The 21,811-nt window shown below is 41.7% G+C and overlaps 1 protein-coding gene across 4 annotated transcripts in view; it reads right to left on the reverse strand.

The window, feature by feature from the left end:
- Positions 1 to 6,774: 6,774 nt before the first annotated feature.
- The window catches only part of MEAF6 (MYST/Esa1 associated factor 6), an 80,487-nt gene continuing 65,450 nt past the window's right edge, over positions 6,775 to 21,811 (reverse strand). For all 4 annotated transcript variants that reach the window (XR_011319275.1, XR_011319276.1, XM_069756899.1 and 1 more), the window contains one exon: positions 6,775 to 9,148. Coding sequence is in view for 2 of the 4 variants with exons in the window: in XM_069756899.1 (XP_069613000.1) it covers positions 9,140 to 9,148 (9 nt within the window). In the remaining 2 variants the exon portion in view is untranslated. The remainder of the gene's footprint in view (positions 9,149 to 21,811) is intronic.

Consider the following 21,811-nt stretch of genomic DNA (forward strand, 5'->3'; position numbering starts at 1 on the left):
AAATATGTTAAACATGGTCTCAATCTGGAAAAGGGGGTCTACAAAAGACGTGGGAAAATAGAAATGTTTGACAAAATGTGGTCTCCGTGGCTTGAGCTGGGATGATTATGTATAGGAAATGGGAGGCTGAGGGCCTTTGAAGGGGGGAAACTGCTAGACGAATAAGCGGTCATAAGCGAGTTAAGCGGTTCAAAGAGCCATCAATACTAGTAATAAGAGTTTCACTGGAAAGGAGCTGTCATGGGGGGGGGGGGTTTGTTGGGATTGTTGGGGGTTTTGAAAATGAAGAAACTTTGTTTTTAATACACTGGAAGTTGGATAAAATGTAATGTTTATGTTTATTCTTAATAAAAATCTATTTAAATTAAAAAAAAAAAACCACCGGCAACAGCTGAGCGATGCAGGAGCGATCCAGTGACGTACTTATCGTTCTCGCTGGTTGTTCGCTCCATGAAAAACCATTGCAGGCATCATTGCTTTTGCTGTCAAACATGACGAATCACGCCAACCTGACGACCAAATAAAGTTCCGGACTTCTAGCTACGACCAGCGATATCACAGCGGGATCCAAATCGCTGCTGCGTGTCAAACACAACGAGATCGCTGTCCAGGACGCTGCAACGTCACGGATCGCTGTCGTTCTCATTGGAAAGTTGCTCAGTGTGAAGGTACCTTTAGAATTTGCAACACTTTCACTTTCAGTTTCATACATTGTAAGTAGGTAAGGGCAGTGGAGAACTGACACACAAGAGGTAAGAAATGTCTATCTCCAGCAGAACTGCTTATCACTGTTGTTCATAGTTTGATAGAACATATATATTTGAGTAAGGCCGGCGTCACACACAGCGTATGAAAATACGGTCCGTATATTACGGCCGTAATACGCTGAAAAGTCCCGAAAATAGTGGTCCGTAGCTCCTCCATAGGCAGGGTGTGTCACCGTTTTTTGCGCATGGCATCCTCCGTATGTAATCCGTATGGCAGCCGTAATGCGTGTTTTTATCGCAGGCTTGCAAAACCAACATACGGCTATACAAGGGATCCATGTGTTAAAAAAAAAAAATATATATCTATCTATCAGGGAGACACATATATGTATATATATTATTACTTCATACAGCGCGAGATAGCAGAAAGCCGGTAATTCAATTACCGGCTTTTGCCTTCTCCTTCCTAAACCCGACATGATATGAGACATGGTTTACATACAGTAAACCATCTCATATCACCATTTTTTTTGCATATTCCACACTACTAATGTTGGTAGTGTGTATATGCAAAATTTGGCCGTTCTAGCTAGTAAAATAAGGGGTTAAATGGCGGAAAAAATTGGCGTGGGCTCCCGCACAATTTTCTCCGCCAGAGTAGTAAAGCCAGTGACTGAGGGCAGATATTAATAGCCTGGAGAGGGTCCATGGTTATTGCCCCCCCCCCCAAAAAAAAAAAACACCTGCCCCCAGCCACCCCAGAAAAGGCACATCTGGAAGATGCGCCTATTCTGGCACTTGGCCACTCTCTTCCCATTCCCGTGTAGCGGTGGGATATGGGGTAATGAAGGGTTAATGCCACCTTGCTATTGTAAGGTGACATTAAGCCTAATTAATAATGGAGAGGCGTCAATTATGACACCTATCCATTATTATTCCAATATTAGTAAAGGGTTAAAAAAAAAACACATTAAAAATTAATTTATTGAAAAAAAAATCACAAAGGCTGTTGTATTAATTTATTCTACTCTCAATCCACTCACTGAAGACCCTCGATCTGTAAATTAAAAAAAATAATAATAAACCAACAATATACATACCTTCCGAGGATCTGTAAGGTCCAACGATGTAGATCCATCTGAAGGGGTTAAAATATTTTGCAGACACGAGCTCCGCTAATGCAGGCTGCTCATTTCTGCAAAACCCCGGAGAATGAAGCTAAATATAGGTCAATGACCTATATTTAGCTTCATTTGCGGTGAGGCGCCCTCTGCTGGCTGTTCCTAGATCGTGGGAACTTTCCTAGAAAGCTCCCTTGCTCGAGTTCATGAGGACAACCAGCAGAGGGCGCCCTCTTATGATCTCGAGCAAGGGAGCTATCTAGGAAAGTTCCCACGATCTAGGAACAGCCAGCAGAGGGCGCCTCACCGCAAATGAAGCTAAATATAGGTCATTGACCTATATTTAGCTTCATTCGCCGGGGTTTTGCAGAAATGAGCAGCCTGCATTAGCGGAGCTCGTGTCTGCAAAATATTTTAACCCCTTCAGATGGATCTACATCGTTGGACCTTACAGATCCTCGGAAGGTATGTATATTGTTGGTTTATTTTTTTTTTAAATTTACAGATCGAGGGTCTTCAGTGAGTGGATTGAGAGTAGAATAAATTAATACAACAGCCTTTGTGATTTTTTCAATAAATTGATTTTTAATAATGTGTTTTTTTTTTAACCCTTTACTAGTATTGGATTAATAATGGATAGGTGTCATAATTGACGCCTCTCCATTATTAATTAGGCTTAATGTCACCTTACAATAGCAAGGTGGCATTAACCCTTCATTACCCCATATCCCACCGCTACACGGGAATGGGAAGAGAGTGGCCAAGTGCCAGAATAGGCGCATCTTCCAGATGTGCCTTTTCTGGGGTGGCTGGGGGCAGGTGTTTTTAGCCAGGGGGGGGGCCCAATAACCATGGACCCTCTCCAGGCTATTAATATCTGCCCTCAGTCACTGGCTTTACTACTCTGGCGGAGAAAATTGTGCGGGAGCCCACGCCAATTTTTTCCGCCATTTAACCCCTTATTTTACTAGCTAGAACGGCCAAATTTTGCATATACACACTACCAACATTAGTAGTGTGGAATATGCAAAAAAAATGGTGATATGAGATGGTTTACTGTATGTAAACCAGGTCTCATATCATGTCGGGTTTAGGAAGGAGAAAGCAAAAGCCGATAATTGAATTACCGGCTTTTCTTTCTAACAGCGCTGCGTATTCCTCGCAAGTCACACTGCTGGTCCGTGTGTAATCCGTATTTTTGGGGCTTCCATAGACTTTCATTGACGTTTTATTTGCGCAATACGGTGACAAACGCAGCATGCTGCGATTTTCTACGGCCGTAGAAAGCCGTATAATACGGATCAGTTTAATACGGCAGATAGGAGCAGGGGCATAGAGAATAACTGTGCCGTATTTTTTGCGAGTTTTACGGACGTAGTTTCTGCGCTCTTACGTCCGTAAAACTCGCAAGTGTGACGCCGGCCTTACATTTATAAAATTCATATGAAAGTTCAATTATGAAATATTAATACATTTTTTTTTAAAGCTGGAGTCGGAGTCGGTACATTTCTACCAACTCCGACTCCAACCAAAACTAACTCCAACTCCACAGCCCTGGTAGAAACCCCCCACACAAAAAAAACCCAGTTTGGAAACTAGACCCCTTAAAGAACTTGCCTAGATGTGTTGTGAAAACATTGAACCCCCAAAGTGTTTCACTAAAGTTTATAACACAGAGCCATAAAAATCATTTTTTTCCCACAAAAATGATTTTTTAGCCCCCGAATTTTTAATTTTCCCAAGGGTAACAGGAGAAATTGGACCACAAATGTTGTTGTCCAATTTGTTCTGAATACACGGATACCCCATATGTGGGGAAAAACCACTGTTTGGGCGCATAGTAGAGCTCAGAAGGGAAGGAGCACCATTTTACTTTTTCAACGCAGAATTGGCTGGAAAGAGATCGGACGCGATGTCGCGTTTGGAGAGCCCCTGATGTGCCTGAACAGTGGAAACCCCCAATTGTAACTCCAACCCTAAACCGAACACACTCCAAACCCTAATCCCAACTCCAACCCTAACCTCAACCATAAACGTAATCCAAACCCTAACCCCAACCCTAATGGGAAAATGGAAATAAATACATTTTTTTATATTGTTTTTTATTTTATTATTTTTCCCTAACTAAGGGGGTCATAAAGGGGGGTTTGATTTACAATTTATAGTGGGTTTTTATGTTTGGCAGCTATCACACTAAAAGACGCTTTTTATTGCAAAAAATAGTTTTTGCATCACCACATTTTGAGAGCTATAATTTTTCCATATTTTGGCCAACAGTCATGTGAGGTCTTGTTTTTTGCGGGACGAGTTGACATTTTTATTGGTACCATTTTCGGGCACATGACATTTTTTGATCGCTTTTTATTGATTTTTTGGAGGTAGAACAAAAACCAGCAATTCATTAATATCTTTTGGGTGGGGCATTTATACCACTCAGCGTGTGGTATAATTGATAAAGCAGTTTTATTCTTCGGATTAGTTAGATTACAGCGATACCTCATTTATATCATTTTTTTGTGTTTTGGTGTTTTTATACAATAAAAAATCTTTTATATAAAAAGTATTTTTGCATCGCTTTATTCTAAGGGCAATAACTTACTTTTTCCCTGATGACAGTGCGGAGGATTACCTGCTGTCATTGTATCACCGGAGCCCCCTGGAGAGTGGTCACATCTGCCGATGTGACAGCTCTCCACGGGAGTTTTTTTTTTTTTTTTTAACAGTAGCCGGATGATGGGACTACTACTGTCCCATCATCCGGCTAGCTGTCACTGTAGCAGGCATAGCCGGATGGGACTAGTAGTCCAATAGGACAATGCCTGCCTACACACACACAGCCCCGCAGACCCACACAAGCACCCGCACATCTTCTCCACCCACAGTCTCCTCGCACACTCTTCCTCCTCCTATCTGCAGCATTTCTCGCACCCAACTCAACAGTAAAACCGCAGTTCTTTTTAAACCTGCGGTTTTGCTGCGGATTTGCCTGACAATGGAAGTCAATGGGTGCAGAAACGCAAAAAGAATTGACATGCTGCGGAACATAAAATGCTGCAAATTTGTGTGTTTTATTCTGCAGCATGTGCAAACCAATTGTCAATTTCCCATTGACTAACTGCTTATACACTACACTGCGGATTTGATGCAATTCCGCGGGTCCAAAAACACTGCATTCTGTAATGCTGTAGATAAGCCCCCTATGTAACCTGAAAGATATGAAAAACAAGTTAGATTATGCTCACCCAGGGGCAGTCCGGGTCCGGCGCCTTCCATCTTCATGTGATGACGTCCTCTTCCTTGCTTCTGTCGCGGCTCCTGCGCAGGCGTAATTCTCTGCCCTGTTGAGGGCAGAGCAAAGTACTGCAGTGTGCAGGCGCCAGGAAAGGTCAGAGGCCCAGCGCCTGCGCACTGCAGTACTTTACGCTGCCATTAACAGGGCAAATCAGTACGCCTGCACAGGAGCCGCAACAGAAGCAAGAAAGGACGTCATCATATGAAGATGGGATGCGCTGGACCCGCGACGCCCATCGGACTGGACCGCCCCCCCCCCGGGTGACTACAATCTAACTTGTTTTTCTTATCTTTCAGGTGACATCGGGGGCTTATCTGCAGCATTACAGAATGCTGTACATAAGCCCCAAATGGCGGTGGCTGCAGCTTATATGCAAAAAATTAGGTGACAGATTCCCTTTAATGGCAATAGTACTCCCAAATGGCACAACAGCTGTCCTTGATGAGTATGTGCATTGCTACAAAGATTGCTTAGAAATGGTTTAGGAAAAAAATTACAAAGATTTAAAAAAAATAGTGAGACTTTCCCATCAAGTTTCCCAAATCTCAATCTAATTGAGTGTCTGGGGGATGTGCTGGATTGACAAGTCCGCTCTATTAAAGTAACACCGCAAGGAACTAAGTATCAGCTGCTGATTAGTGATGAGCTAATAGCATTGTTGTTCAGGTCTCCCCGAGCATGCTTGGGTTGTTTCCGAGTATTTGCTACTGCTCGGAGATTTAGTTTTTGTCCACGCAGCTGCATGATTTACACTCTGCTAGTGTAATCAGTCTGTCTAGCAGCTGTAAATCATGCAGCTATGTTGACAAAAACTAAATCTCCGAGCGCTAAGAAAGAGACCACCCGAGCATGCTCGGAAAAACCCGAGCAACGAGTATACTCGCTCACCACTATTGCTAATGTCTTGGTGCCAGACACCACTGGATAGCTTTGAATGGCTAAAGACCCCTGCTGAGCTTGTCCCTTTCAGAGCGGAAGTAAATGCAACCTCATATCCAAGTAATTGGCTCAGATGTCTAAAGACCAAATGATTTAAATGTCATTAGTTACTGTAATTCAAAACGATTCTTCAGCTTGTATAACATTTTTGGGCAGCACAGTGGTTCAGTGGTTAGCACTGCAGCTTGCAGCACTGGGGTCCTGGGTCAAATCCCACCAAGGACAACATCTGCAAGGAGTTTGTATGTTCTCCCCGTGTTTGTGTAGGTTTCCTTTGGGTTCTCCGGTTTCCTCCCACATTCCAAAGAGATACTGATAGGGAATTTAGATTGTCAACCCCATCGGGGACAGCGATGATAATGTCTGAAAACTAAAGTGCTGCGGAATATGTCAGCGCTAAATACAAATAAAGATTATTATTATTTCTTTGGCTCTCTTACGGACAGATACAATTTTGCATTAAATACACCTCACCTCGTGTTCATGTGCCAGTGATGTTCAAACAATTGTCATTCATGAATTGAGTAATGTACACAAAACAAAGGACTAAAATATTTTTTTTTATTTTGTATATCCACAGTGAACAGGCAATTATGAATCAAAATAAAAAATAAAGATTGACAAAAGCTGTAAAAAAAAAAAAATTACACACACACACATACATATATATATATATATATATATATATATATATATATATATATATATATATATATATATATAACAAACTGAGGTTGATTTATTGAATCAGTTTTTTTAAGACATGTAAAAAAAAACAGAGAAAAAAAAAAATGGGACTTTTGTTCCTTAGAGAACATTTCGTGCCAACTTCAGGTCTGTGAAAAATTGAGTGTAGACTGTGACTTCGGAACCAGCCATAGCTTTCCTAACCAGAACTCAACAAGGTATGGGCTGAACAACTGATATGAATGTATTGGTGGATGAATACAAGCAACTATTGCAAAAAATTTAAAAACACAACTTTCATTCCACTTTAAGAGTAGTTAGAAAAAGAAAAATACTTTTGGATTATTGTAAATGCCTGTGACACTACTATTTATTGGTTTGCTGTATCTGGCCAACATTCAGTCACTGTGATAATGTATTTTTATTACCAAACAGCAATTTGGTCTAAACTAACAAAGAAAAAAATATATATATGTACAAATTCACAATTAAAAATAAAATCCCTACTGCATTTACGCTAACAAGTGTGCCAGCTAACAACCACTGTATGCGACGCACTAAATGCAGTGTAAATATTTAAAGTACCAGTCTCGCTTTGTGGAGCCGTATTACAATGCCTACAACCCTAGCCAAAAGAGGAGCCTAATCTGATAATGTTGCATTAGGAGGGAAAGCAAAAAAAAAAACCACAATAAATGGAAATGCAAGACCATATATAGGGGCAGTTGGAAATTTCAGGTGATACGGCAACATGAGATGTACATTTGCCCTGTTCACATCACACTTTTTGCCTACATTTAGAACGTTTGCTGTGAAAGATGGCAAAGTACAAGCAAAAACATGTCTGAGGCTATAGACCAGGGGTGGGGAACCCTTTTTTGTGCCAAGTGCCATTTAAAATATTTAGAACATCTGGCCGGATGAAAGGTCATCGAGGACCAAAAACGGCCCATGGCCTGAGGTTCCCCACCCCGGCTATAGACTACTACTCCATTACATCTTATAGAATCCCATAAGAAAAAAAATAAAAAGCATATACTATGTCATCTGTCTACAATACAAGTCTATGATGAAGTTTAAAGAGGCTTTCGTTAAAGCACCACTCCAGGATATTTTGCTTTTATACCACTGAAGTGCTGCCACTAAGGTAAGTCCCCGGTCTCTAGATTACTACTCCATGCAAGTCCCTGAGAACTTGCAACCGTTACGTCGGACTCACATCAGAAACTGTGGTCACATGATGTTGGCACGAGACTAAAGTAGCACTGAAAAAAGCTAAAGACTCATGATGGAGTCAGGGAACTTGCATTAGTGCCACGACTATAGCACTGAAATAATTAAGAAAACAACATGCTTCGGAGCGGTGACAGATTCAGTAAATGGATGCATTCGACCCCCATAGACTAGGATAGTAGTTTACTGGATACACCAAGTCACATCTATTAAATGAATCATATGTCACAGCCTCTAATAACGTTATTGTTGGGGAGTTTTCCTGGAGTGTATGTGTTAAATGGCGTAAAAACGTGCGATGTAAATAGGGCAATATTTGCTCAAATGCTGTAGTCTTTTTCATGGCAGAGGCAGACAACCTGTAGTCAGAAGGCACTGGACTCCTGGAATTAACAAAAGGTTTTTAAGATGGAGGACATTCCACAATGGGCTGAATTAAGCTACTGCATTTCCTGCTCTTAAAGTAGGAGCAAAGATGGCTATGGAAGGGCAACCGAAACCACGAGTACAAATACTCAAAATGTTTCACCATTTGTCCTTAAAAGGGGTTTTCTTCAAGCCTAAAAGTTATCCTCAGCCATAGAAAAGGGGGATTATGTTCAACGCGAGTCAGACTTCTGGGATCCCCAGCAATACCGAAAATGGGACTCTACAGAGTCACGTCCGAATTAAAAAGGTTGAAAATGTGCAGCTCCACATCATTCACTGCCTATAGGACCGCAGGAGACAGCCATATACAGCACTTATCCATTTTCATCAATCCCATAGAGAATGATAGTAAGCAAGATGCGCTTGCTCACCCTCGGGTCCATTCAGATGGTATTCTGCAAAGTTCAGTTCTCAGTATCGCTCGGGGGCCATAAGTTATTCCCTATGGATAGGAGAATAATGTCAGTCTTGAGAAAAACCCCTTTAGATCCTTATCTTCGCCACACTGCTTGGCATTAATCTGTAGGTAAAAAATAGCAGAAGGATTGGGACTTATAAACAGTATAAATCCAGAAATAAAACCAGGTCTGTGAAGATCTCTCTTAGTCTCTTTTTTTTTTTTTATAAATGCAGAAAAATTCTTTTGTCCAATCTTGTATGAATAACGAAACTCTTGACAGAAGAAATAATTTATTCTGCTGAAGCTTTTCTATGCTGGAGATGGAGCCACATTAATAATCCTAAAAAAAAAAAAGAAAAACAAAACATGAATTATTATTTCTATAGCATCATTGATTCCATGGTGCTATATAAGGGGTTATATACAAATTACAGATATCACTTACAGTAAGCAAACTAACCATGACAGACTGATACAGTGAGGAGAGGACCCTGCCCTTGCAGGCTTATATTCTACAGGATGGTGGGGAAGGAGACAGGTTGGGGGTTGCAGGAGCTCCCGATGTTGGTGGGTAGCAGCTGTAAGCTTTCATGAAGAGGAGGGTTTTCAGATACGGTCTGACGGATCCAAATGTGGTTGATAGTCGGATGTGTTGAGGTACAGAATTGCAGAGGAAGGGGGATATTAGGGAGAAGTTTAGGAGACGATTAGGTGAGGAGCGGATAATTGTGGAAGAGAGAAGGAGGTCTTGGGAGGACTGAAGATTACGCGAGGGAAGATATTGGGAGATTAGTTCAGAGATATATAGAGAAGACAGGTTGTGGATGGCTTTGTAGGTCAGTATTAGTAATTTGAACTGGATATGCTGAGGGATTGGGAGCCAGTGAAGAGATTTGCAAAGATGGGAAGCGGAGGAGTAGTGAGGAGAGAGATGAATTAGTCAGGCAGCAGACTTAAGGATGGACTGGAGAGGTGCGAGAGGGTTGGCAGGGAGGCCACACAAAAGGATGTTGCAGTAGTCGAGGAGGGAGATGAGGGCATGCACAAGCATTTTAGTTGAGGAAAGGACAGATTCTGTAAATATTTTTGACCTGGAGGCGACGGCGACAGGAGGTGGAAAGAGCTTGGATGTGCAGTTTGAAGGACAGGGCAGAGTCAAGGGTTACTCCGCGACAGCATACTTACAGTACGGAGGAAAGCTTGATGTCATTTACTGTGAGAAATGCTGTGAGAAGGAGGAAAGATGAGGATTTCTGATTTGTCCACATTGAGTTTGAGGAAGTGAGAGTAGAAGGAGGATATGGCTGATAGACACTCCGGGATTCTGTACAGCAGAGCGGTGACATCTTGTCCAGAGAGGTAGATCTGAATATCATCAATATAAATGTGGTACTGGAATCTATGGGACTTTAGGAGTTGTCCCAGGCCATGTGTATAGATTGAGAAGAGTAGGGGTCCTAGAACAGAGTCTTGAGGGACTCCAACAGAGAGAACGTGGGATGAGGAGGTAGTGTGGGAGACACTGAATGTGCGGTTGGAAAGGTATGAGGAGATCAAGGATAGGGCGAAGTCTTTGATGCCAAAGGTAGAGACGATCTGTAGTAGGAGGCAGTGGTCAACTGTGTCGAAAGCAGAGGACAGATCTAGAAGGAGTATACAGTATTGTCCATTAGCTTTGGCTGCAAGTAGGTCTGAGTAATTTTGTCAGGGCAGTCTCAGTGGAATGATGGGGACAAAACCAGATTGTAGAATGTCAAAGAGCAAGTTAGATGAAAGATGGACTGAAAGTTCAGTGTGGGCGTGCTGCTCAAGGAGTTTGGAAGTGAATGGGAGATAGCTGAAACATAAAAGTTTGGTTGAGGGTTGGCTTTTTAAGAATAGGCATGATTGTGGCATGTTTGAAAGCAGAAGCGAAGGTACCAGAAGTTAGTGACAGGTTGAAGAAATGGGCTAGGGATGGGATAAGTGTGGTAGTGAGGTTGGGGACGAGGTGGGATGGGGTCTAATGCACAAGTGGTGAGGTGTGATTTGGAGGAGAGACAATTAAGCTCCCCTTCAGTGATGTTGGAGAGAGAGGTTATGGGGGAAGGGTATTGGTCTGGTATACAAAGGGGTTGTGGTGGTTGAGCAATGAAGATTTGCCTTGTTTGATTGAACTTATTTTTAAATTGTGTGGCAAAGTCCTCAGCAGAGAAGAGGGAGGTTGGAGTGGGCAGTGGTGGGCAGAGGAGGGAGTTAAAACTTTTGAATAACTGTTTGGGGTTGTAGGATAGGGAAGATCCAAGGGTTGTGAAGTAGGCCTGTTTAGCAGAGGTGAGGGCAGATTTGAAAGTGAGTGTTAGTTTCAAACCTTTAATGAATTTCATTTCATGAATTCTAGAAACAAATTCATTTTACTCAAAATCTGCACTTAAAAGGAACCCATCAGCTGATACATGTTGCACAAACTGTGGGCAGCATATGTCAGCTCTTGGCGGTACAATCTTAGCCATGTAAGTTTTTCTCTGAAAACCTGCTGTCTTTCATAAAAAAATAAATAAATAAAAAAAAACAACCACCAGGGACCGAGCTGCACAGTGGCTCGGTTAGGCACAGGCTTGTTAGTCACTCAGGACACCCTGATTGACTAGTCAATAGCGTGGATTGATCACCAGCGATGATTCAAAGTATGTTTTTCTCCAATATGCCACAGCTTTAAAGAGTAAAAACATGTATGGCTGAGATCTCACAGACAGGACCAGATACAGATGCTTCTCACAAAATTAGAATATCAAAAAGTTAATTTTAGTTCTTCAATACAAAAAGTGAAACTCATTATATAGAGTCGTTACAAACAGAGTGATCTATATCAAGTGTTTATTTCTGTTAATGTTGAGGATTATGGCTTACAGCCAAAGAAAACACAAAAGTCAATATCTCAGTAAATTAGAATAATTAACTTTACCTGCAAAGGGTTAATAAGCATTTAAAAAGGTTCCTTAGTCTGTTTCAATGGGCTCCACAATCATGGGGAAGACTGCTGACTTGACAGATGTCCAAAAGGCAGTCACTGACACACTCCACAAGGAGGGTAAGCCACAAAAGGACATTGCTAAATAAGCTGGATGTTCACAGAGTGCTGTATCCAAGCATATTAATGGAAAGTTGAGTGGAAGGAAAAATTGTGGTAGAAAAAGGTGCACAAGCAGCCAGAAAAACCGCAGGCTTTTAAAGGATTGTTAAGAAAAAGGTCATTCAAAAATTTTGGGGGAGACTCACAAAGGAATGGGCTGCTGCTGGAATCATTGCTTCAAGAGCCACCACACAGACATATCCAGGACATGGGATACAAGTGTTATATTCCTTGCGTCAAGCCACTCATGACCAATAGACAGCGCCAGAAGAGTCTTACCTGGGCCAAGGAGAAAACAAACTGGACTGTGGGCAAAAGTGTTTTCAGATGAAAGTAAATTTTGCATTTCATTTGGAAGTCAAGCTCCCAGAGTCTGGAGGAAGAGTGGAGAGACACAATCCAAGCTGCTTGAGGTCTAGTGTGAAGTTTCCACAATCTGTGATGGTTTGGGGAACCATGTCATCTGGTGTAGGTCCACAGTTTTTTTTTTTTTGTTTTTTTTAAAATCAAGACCAAAAAGTCAGCACAGCCGTCTACCAGTAAATTTTAGAGCACTTCATGCTTCTCTCTGCCGAAAAGCTCTTTTGACTTGGCACATGTCCACACTGCCAAAAGTACCAATACCTGGTTTAAAAACAGTAGTATCACTGTGCTCGATTGGCCAACAAACTCGCTTGACCTTAACCCCACAGTCAAGAGGAAGATGAGACATCAGACCCAACAATGCAGATGAGTTGAAGGCTGCTATCAAAGTAACATGGGCTTCCGTACCACCTCAGTGCCACAGGCTGATTGCTTCCATGCCACGCTGCATTTATGCAGTAATTGATGCCAAAGGAGCCGTGACCAAGTATTGAATGCATTTTGAGGAACATACATTTCAGTAGCTCAACATTTCGGATCTTAAAATAATTTTTCAAGCTGGTGCTAAAAAGTATTCTAATTTACAGAGAATGAAAGCTCAAGTGTCATTATCTCAGTAAGTCCTCTTTCACAGTTCCATTTTTTTTAACTATCAGTCACAATCCGTCAAAATGTTGAAAAGACGGATCCTGTGCAGATTGTAAAAAAAAGATGCACCGGATCCATTTTTTTTGACAGATCCGTAGCGTTTTCCAAGCAATCTGTAGCATTGCTTGTAAAACTGATTGACAGGTTGGTTTATGGGGCATATACATCACTGGAGACACTCGGCTAGGGCATATATATCACTGGAGACACTGGCCTGGGGCATATACACTGCTCAAAAAATAATTATTTTTTCTTTCCTGCTCACTTTTTGTAATGGAGAACTGAAATTAACTTTTGATTATATTCTTCATGACTAGGCCAATTTTTATAATTCTGACCAGTAACAATGTAGTTATAGCTCTAGAACGCTTCAACGTATCCCACTGATTCAGAGTTTGCTTTTTCGTGACATTGTACTTCATGTTAGTGGTAAAATGTATCCAATAAAACTAATTTATTTATGAAAAAACGGAAATTTGGCAAAAACTTTGAAAATTCTGCAATTTTCAAACCTTTAATTTTTGTACCCTTAAATCAGAGTCACACAAAATACCGGTAGTCAACAAACATTTCCCACATGTCTACTTTACATCGGTACAATTTTGGAAGCTAGTTTTTGTTAGGACATTATAAGGGTTAAAACTTGACCAGCGATTTCTCATTTTTCAATCATTTTATTTTAGGGACCACCTCACATTTTAAGCGAGTTTGGGAGGGGGGGGGGGTAGGAGGGGTCAATATAGCAGAAAATATCCAAAACTGACCCCATTATAAAAAAAACTGCACCCCTCAAGGGTGAGAGCTAAAGTAAAGGAAAAAAAAATTAACACTACTTTTTTAGGAAAAAAAAAAAATTACTTTTAACCCTTTTACCCCCAAGGGTGGTTTGCACGTTATGGACCGGGCCAATTTTTACAATTCTGACCACTGTCCCTTTATGAGGTTGTAACTCTGGAACACTTCAACGGATCCCGGTGATTCTGACATTGTTTTCGCGTGACATATTGTACTTCATGATAGTGGTAAAATTTCTTTGATATTACCTGCGTTTATTTGTGGGAAAAAAACGGAAATTTGGCGAAAATTTTGAAAATTTCGCAATTTTCCAACTTTGAATTTTTATGCAATTAAATCACAGAGATATGTCACACAAAATACTTAATAAGTAACATTTCCCACATGTCTACTTTACATCAGCACAATTTTGGAACCAAACATTTTTTTTGTTAGGGAGTTATAAGGGTTAAAAGTTGACCAGCAATTTCTCATTTTTACAACACCATTTTTCTTTTTTTTTTAGGGACCACATCTCATTTGAAGTCATTTTGAGGGGTCTATATGATAGAAAATACCCAAGTGTGACACCATTCTAAAAACTGCACCCCTCAAGGTGCTCAAAACCACATTCAAGGAGTTTATTAACCCTTCAGGTATTTCACAGGAATTTGGGGAATGTTTAAATAAAAATGAACATTTAACTTTTTCACAAAAAATTTATATCAGCTCCAATTTGTTTTATTTTACCAAGGGTAACAGGAGAAAATGGACCCCAAACGTTGTTGTACAATTTGTCCTGAGTACGCCGATACCCCACATCTGGGGGTAAACCACTGTTTGGGCGCATGACAGAGCTCGGAAGTGAAGGAGCGCCATTTGACTGGAATTGAGATGGGACGCCATGTTGCGTTTGGAGAGCCACTGATGTGCCTAACCATTGAAACCCCCCACAAGTGACACCATTTTGGAAAGTAGACCCCCTAAGGAACTTATCTAGAGGTGTGGTGAGCACTTTGACCCACCAAGGGCTTCACAGAAGTTTATAATGCAGAGCTGTAAAAATAAAACAAAAATTTTTTCCCACAAAAATAATTTTTTAGCCCCCAGTTTTGTATTTTCCCGAGGGTAACAGGAGAAATTGGACCCTAAATATTGTTGTCCAATTTGTCCCGAGTACGCTGATACCCGATATGTGGGGGGGAACCACCGTTTGAGTGCATGGCAGAGCTCGGAAGGGAAAGAGCATCATTTGGAATGCAGGCTTAGATGGATTGGTCTGCAGGCATCACATTGCGTTTGCAGAGCCCCTAATGTACCTAAACAGTAGAAACCCCCCACAAGTGACCCCATATTGGAAACTAGACCCCCCAAAGAACTTATCTAGATGTGTTGTGAGAACTTTGAACCCCCAAGTGTTTCACTACAGTTTAACGCAGAGCCGTGAAAATAAAAAATCCTTTTCTTTCCCACAAAAATTCTTTTTAGCCCCCAGTTTTGTATTTTCCCAAGGGTAACAGGAGAAATTGAACCCCAAAAGTTGTTGTCCAATTTGTCCTGAGTACGCCGATACCCCATATGTTGGGGTAAACCCCTGTTTGGGCACACGGGAGAGCTCGGAAGGGAAGGAGCACGGTTTTACTTTTTCAACGCAGAATTGGCTGGAATTGATATCGGACGCCATGTCGCGTTTGGAGAGCCCCTGATGTGCCTAAACAGTGGAAACCCCCCAATAATAACTGAAACCCTAATCCAAAACACACTCCTAACCCTAATTCCAACCGTAAATTTAATCCAAACCCTAACCCTAACTTTAGCCCCAACCCTAGCCCTAACCTCAACCCTAGCCCTAACCCTAACCCTAGCCCCAACCCTAGCCCCAACCCTAACCCTAGCCCCAACCCTAGCCCCAACCCTAGCCCCAACCCTAACGGGAAAATGGAAATAAATACATTTTTTAAATTTAAATTTAATTTTTCCCTAACTAAGGGGGTGATGAAGGGGGGTTGATTTACTTTTATAGTGGTTTTTTTAGCGGATTTTTATGATTGGCAGCTGTCACACACTGAAAGACGCTTTTTATTGCAAAAAATATTTTTTGCGTTACCACATTTTGAGAGCTATAATTTTTCCATATTTTGGTCCACAGAGTCATATGAGGTCTTGTTTTTTGCAGGACGAGTTGACGTTTTTATTGGTAACATTTTCTGACACGTGACAGTTTTTGATTGCTTTTTATTCCGATTTTTGTGAGGCAGAATGACCAAAAACCAGCTATTCATGATGAATTTCTTTTGGGGGAGGCGTTTATACCGTTCCGCGTTTGGTAAAATTGATGAAGCAGTTTTATTCTTCGGGTCAGTACGATTACAGCGATACCTCATTTATATAATTTTTTATGTTTTGGCGCTTTTATACGATAAAAACTATTTTATAGAAAAAATAATTATTTTTGCATCGCTTTATTCTGAGGACTATAACTTTTTTATTTTTTTGCTGATGATGCTGTATGGCGGCTCGTTTTTTGCGCGACAAGATGACGCTTTCAGCGGTACCATGGTTATTTATATGTCTTTTTGATCGCGTGTTACTCCACTTTTTGTTCGGCGGTATGATAAAGCGGTTTTTTTGCCTCTTTTTCTTACGGTGTTTACTGAAGGGGTTAACTAGTGGGACAGTTTTATAGGTTGGGTCGTTACGGACGTGGCGATACTAAAATGTGTACTTTTTTTTTTTTTTTTTTTTTTAGATAAAAACTAATTTATGGGAATAATTTTTTTTTTTTTTTACTTTGTCCCAGTGGGGGGGACATCACAGATCGGTCATCTGACAGTTTGCACAGCACTCTGTCAGATCACCGATCTGTCTGAGAGCAGTGCAGGCTCTGTGAAGCCACCTCCCTCCCTGCAGGACCCGGATGCCGCGGCTATCTTGGATCCGGGCCTGGAGCAGGGAGGCAGGGAGACCCTCGCAGCAACGCGATCACATCGCGTTGCTGCGGGGGTCTCAGGGAAGCCCGCAGGGAGCCCCCTCCCTGCGCGATGCTTCCCTGCACCGCGATCATGTTTGATCACGGTGTGCCGGGGGTTAATGTGCCGGGGGCGGTCCGTGACCGCTCCTGGCACATAGTGCCGGATGTCAGCTGCGATAGGCAGCTGACACCCGGCCGCGCTCCCCCCGTGAGCGCGGCCGATCGCGCTGGACGTACTATTCCGTCCTTGGGAAGTAGGGCCCACCTCACATGGACGGAATAGTACGTCCATTGGCAGAAAGGGGTTAACCAAAATTTTTTTTTTTCACAAGTGTGTCAGAAGAAAATAGACCACAAAATTTGTTGTGCAATTTCTCTTGAGTACACCAATACCCCATATGTGGAGGAAAGCCACTGTTTGGGCACATGGCGGGGCTCGGAAGGGAGGGAGCACCGTTTAATGCAAAATTGGCTGGGACCAATGTGGTGCCATGACATGTTTAGGGGGGGGGGGGGGGAGGGGGCGGGTCTCCAAACAGTGGAACCACCCCCCAATACTAACCCCAGCCCCAACCCATCCCTAACGGAAATCTTTTTTTTTTCTTTAACTAAGGGGGTGATAAAAGGGGGGTTTGATGTACCTGCGCGTGCGCCCACCATTTTCTTCCTGGAGGAAGATCCCGCTGGCTGAGAGACTTCATGGGGGGGGGGGGGGATGTAGGGACAACATGGGAAATCTGACTTTTGGCAGTCCCCATTTTCCATTAACGGTGATCGCAACACTGGGGTAGGTAAAGACCAACATGAATCATGTTCTCTGGGGTCTCAGCTACCCCCGGTAGCCGAGACGGTGGAGAAATTCCGACTCAGGGGGGGGGTAGGGGGTCAGGGCCCCTGTTAAAAGGAGTATTGGCAGTCGTTAAGGGGTTAACTGGCAATTTTAAAAAAAATTTAAAAAAAGACATACATACGGTGTGCCTTCTCCTGGGAGGTAAGGTCCTGGATGGCAGGTGTGAGTCAGACGTGGCTGGCAGAAAAAGCAATAGTGTGCAAAAAACACACCATATATATACCCCCTGGCTCAAGACAGAATCAGCTGTGGAGGATATCCACTAATAAAACATAACTTTTAATATTAAATGCTAAAAACTGCACATCCAACAGGACACAAACGAAAAAAACATACAAAGTGCTCAGGTGAACCAGTGCTCAATAAAAAAGAATGGTTGGATCTCACCCAAGCTGCCGGACACTGTATACTTCCGTACGACACAGTAGAGATCCAATTAGATGAGGAGGGGCAGGGCTGAAGTAGTATGTCTACCCTGTAACCCCTCTGTAACTCCTGTCCTGACAAGGACAGGCCCCAAATGGACCTTGCTCTAAGGGACCAGCCCACCCAATATGTGTAAAGGCAGAGTCCCAAAACCTCTTGAAACGTAGAATCTTCCTCCCTACGCGTTTCAACTCCGGTCATGGAGAATCATCAGGGGAGTCATATGGAAAAAAGTGCCAACGGGCACAGAGATGTAAGTCCGTCTAAATTGTGGGGCCTGCAGTGGCTAGGTAACCCACGCTGGAGATGACCGTCTGTGTCCACAGTCTCTGGTAGCCACTGCAGGCCCCACAATTTAGACGGACTTACATCTCTGTGCCCGTTGGCACTTTTTTCCATATGACTCCCCTGATGATTCTCCATGACCGGAGTTGAAACGCGTAGGGAGGAAGATTCTACGTTTCAAGAGGTTTTGGGACTCTGCCTTTACACATATTGGGTGGGCTGGTCCCTTAGAGCAAGGTCCATTTGGGGCCTGTCCTTGTCAGGACAGGAGTTACAGAGGGGTTACAGGGTAGACATACTACTTCAGCCCTGCCCCTCCTCATCTAATTGGATCTCTACTGTGTCGTACGGAAGTATACAGTGTCCGGCAGCTTGGGTGAGATCCAACCATTCTTTTTTTATTGAGCACTGGTTCACCTGAGCACTTTGTATGTTTTTTTCGTTTGTGTCCTGTTGGATGTGCAGTTTTTAGCATTTAATATTAAAAGTTATGTTTTATTAGTGGATATCCTCCACAGCTGATTCTGTCAGACGTGGCTGGCATCGGTGATATGAGTCCCAGGAGAAGGCACCCCAGTAGCAAGTTTACTGATGCAATTTTTTTTTTTTTTTGAGTATAAGATTTAGGAGCAATCTGGAGAAGCTGGGTGGGAAGTGCTGCTTCCATGCTCCAGTCTGGGTTTTTACAGGTCTAATGGGCAGCTGGGTTATATCAGCAGTGTGTGTGGTCTTAGAACTGGAGAAAGATAGTTCATGGTGGTTAATATTCATGGTGATCGTTCATGGTAATACCAACTTGGTAAGAGTTTTGATTTACTTTGCCTTACCCAGAGAAGAGACTATCTTGTTACTCATTTGGACTGAGAAAGGGCAGATTCATTTTGGAACTGTAAAGTTTATGAAAGACAAACTATTCTGCTTTGATATAAAAACAGACAGTCAGGGCGTAGTCAACCAGAGAAACGAAACCCTACATTCAAACAGAAAAAATGGACGTAACAGCTTATATAAAGCGGACATCCGAAGCCCAACATTTACCATGAATAGAAATGGCATGTACGTCCTGAAGTTGAATGGCAGACTATTTTTTTCATATAGTTGGGTTTGCCCACTTTGGGCATAGCTTTTCTCTGCACTTCCAATCTCTTTAAATAACAAAGAAAAAACGGAGCCCAAGTACTAAATATATAAAATTTACATAAATCTTTATTCACCATATTTAAAAAAATTTTTTTTTCAAACAACCATATACAAAAATGCCACATTAGAGGCTGCGAAAAACCAGAAATAAACAGTTTAAGGAGCCCTTTAATTCATCTTATTCACATGTAGGATCTAAATTTAGCATAAATATATAAAGGTGCAAAAAAAAAAAAAAAAAAAAAAAGGTGCTTAATTCTACTAAAAAGCATGCTAAATATGCCTGTTGACCCTATAAAGTGCTAAATATATATATAAAGTGCTTCCAACTGTGTCCACATATAACATGCACACAATCTTCAATATCAAATTAAAACAACCATTGTTGCAAAAATAAAGTGCACATATATTTTCAAATAAGAAGCTTACATGTGAGTAGCGCCTGATGCAGGTGCTCCTGCCGCCCCAACGCACGTTTTGTGATAGTCACTTCCTCAGGAGGAGTGTGTTGGGGAGTTAGGTAAGTATATTTATAAGCCGGTTTAGCCAATAGCACAAAAAAGACACGTGTATGTTGTTACGACGGCCAGAGAAAGCGAAATAAAAAAGCCAGAGGATGTCCATAAGTGGCGCATGCGCAGTGATCCCCAATGTGATAAATGACTATTTCCGCTTACGGTCTGGTGGAACGCAAGCCCAGGCACGTCGCTAGATGCGACAGCGTATGCGCAAACCCCCAAATGGACCGCTCACGGAAAAGCCCACAGGAGAACCACCGCGCAAGCATCTAGGACCATCGAGGAAAAAAACTAAAACATTAGTGAGCATAAGAAAAGGAATGTGACAAATGCTGGGTGAGTGAGAGTGAATGGACAAAGGAATGAATGTTGATGAAGCGCAACTGTGAAATAAATGACATATGCCGAAGCTTCATAACGTGCCATGAATAACAGTGCACATTGTGCATAAAAACAGAAAAGGATAATAGAAAATAACAGGCGACAGGACTACAAGGGACACTCAGGACTACAAGGGGCCCTCAGAAGGTGAGAATCTGTTTCTTTTTTATTTTTTTAAGCTGTTACATACGTGGCTGGGCAATATACTACGTGGATCTGTGCTGTATACTACGTGGCTGGGCAATATACTACGTAGCTGGGCAATATCCTACATAGCTGGGCAATATACTACGTGGCCTGTGCAATATACTACGTGGACATACTTTAATAGGTCCGTGTAATCCGTGCGCTCCCACGAACACTGACCTGTCTCCGTGTTTGGCACACGGAGATACGGTCCGCAAAAAATCAATGTCATCTGCACAGATGCATTGATTTCAATGTGTCTACGTGTGTCAGTGTCTCCGGTACGTGAGGAAACTGTCACTTCACGTACCGGAGCCACTGACATGTGAAACCGGCCTGAGAGAGCATGTGAGGGATATCGAGAAGGCAAAAGCAGCAAAAGAAGACGAATCTTTGAAGACATTGCCAAAACATTTCCAACAATGTCATCGCTTGGATGCAAGTAAGCTTTATTTTTAGAGTCATTGATCAATTATCATTAGGACAAAGAGGGGGTGATCTATTTAGAAATCTATCCAGACTTGAGAGCCGATGGATCTACAGACTTAATACTGTGAGTCCTTTAGGCTTAAATGAGGGGTTTGGCTTTGGAGCCTTTTTGTAAGTTTTCTTTTATATTTGAATTCCATTGGTATCTATTGGCAACAGTCTTTAGGGGTGGTTTTTTTTTATTAATATAAATAAACCTATTTTAATTATCAAAGTATTAATTGATCATGTGTGTTTTTTGTCTTTATGTGTTAAACAGTTTTTGTCTGTTTACAGCTTGTTATTTAATTTTTTGATGTCTTGACGGTCTGGATCCCATTGAAGTGGCTATTGGAATTTGGGGAGTCGTCTTTAGTCTGTCTTATCCAACAGAATATTATTATGGACATTAAATAGAGTTTCATTAGTATTGAGCTATATTTTTGTGATTTTTTTGAACCCCTTTTTAAATTTTATGGACTATATATTCTTTATTGGGAGAGAAAATATATTTATGAGCAATATGAGTTGGTATTTTTTCTATTAATATGTATTAATGTATCTATATACGATCATTCATTATTTAATAGTGAAACATATCAATATGCAAAGACGCCTATGTATTTGTTCATAGTGATGTTAGAGTTTTCTCTCTTATTGCATTTACATATTTATTAGTTATTTTCTATTATCCTTTTCTGTTTTTATGCACAATGTGCACTGTTATTCATGGCACGTTATGAAGCTTCGGCATATGTCATTTATTTCACAGTTGCACTTCATCAACATTCATTCCTTTGTCCATTCACTCTCACTCACCCAGCATTTGTCACATTCCTTTTCTTATGCTCACTAATGTTTTCGTTTTTTCCTTGATGGTC

The sequence above is a fragment of the Ranitomeya imitator genome, chromosome 3, assembly GCF_032444005.1.
Source record: "Ranitomeya imitator isolate aRanImi1 chromosome 3, aRanImi1.pri, whole genome shotgun sequence".
In the NCBI taxonomy this organism is placed as follows: Eukaryota; Metazoa; Chordata; class Amphibia; order Anura; family Dendrobatidae; genus Ranitomeya; species Ranitomeya imitator.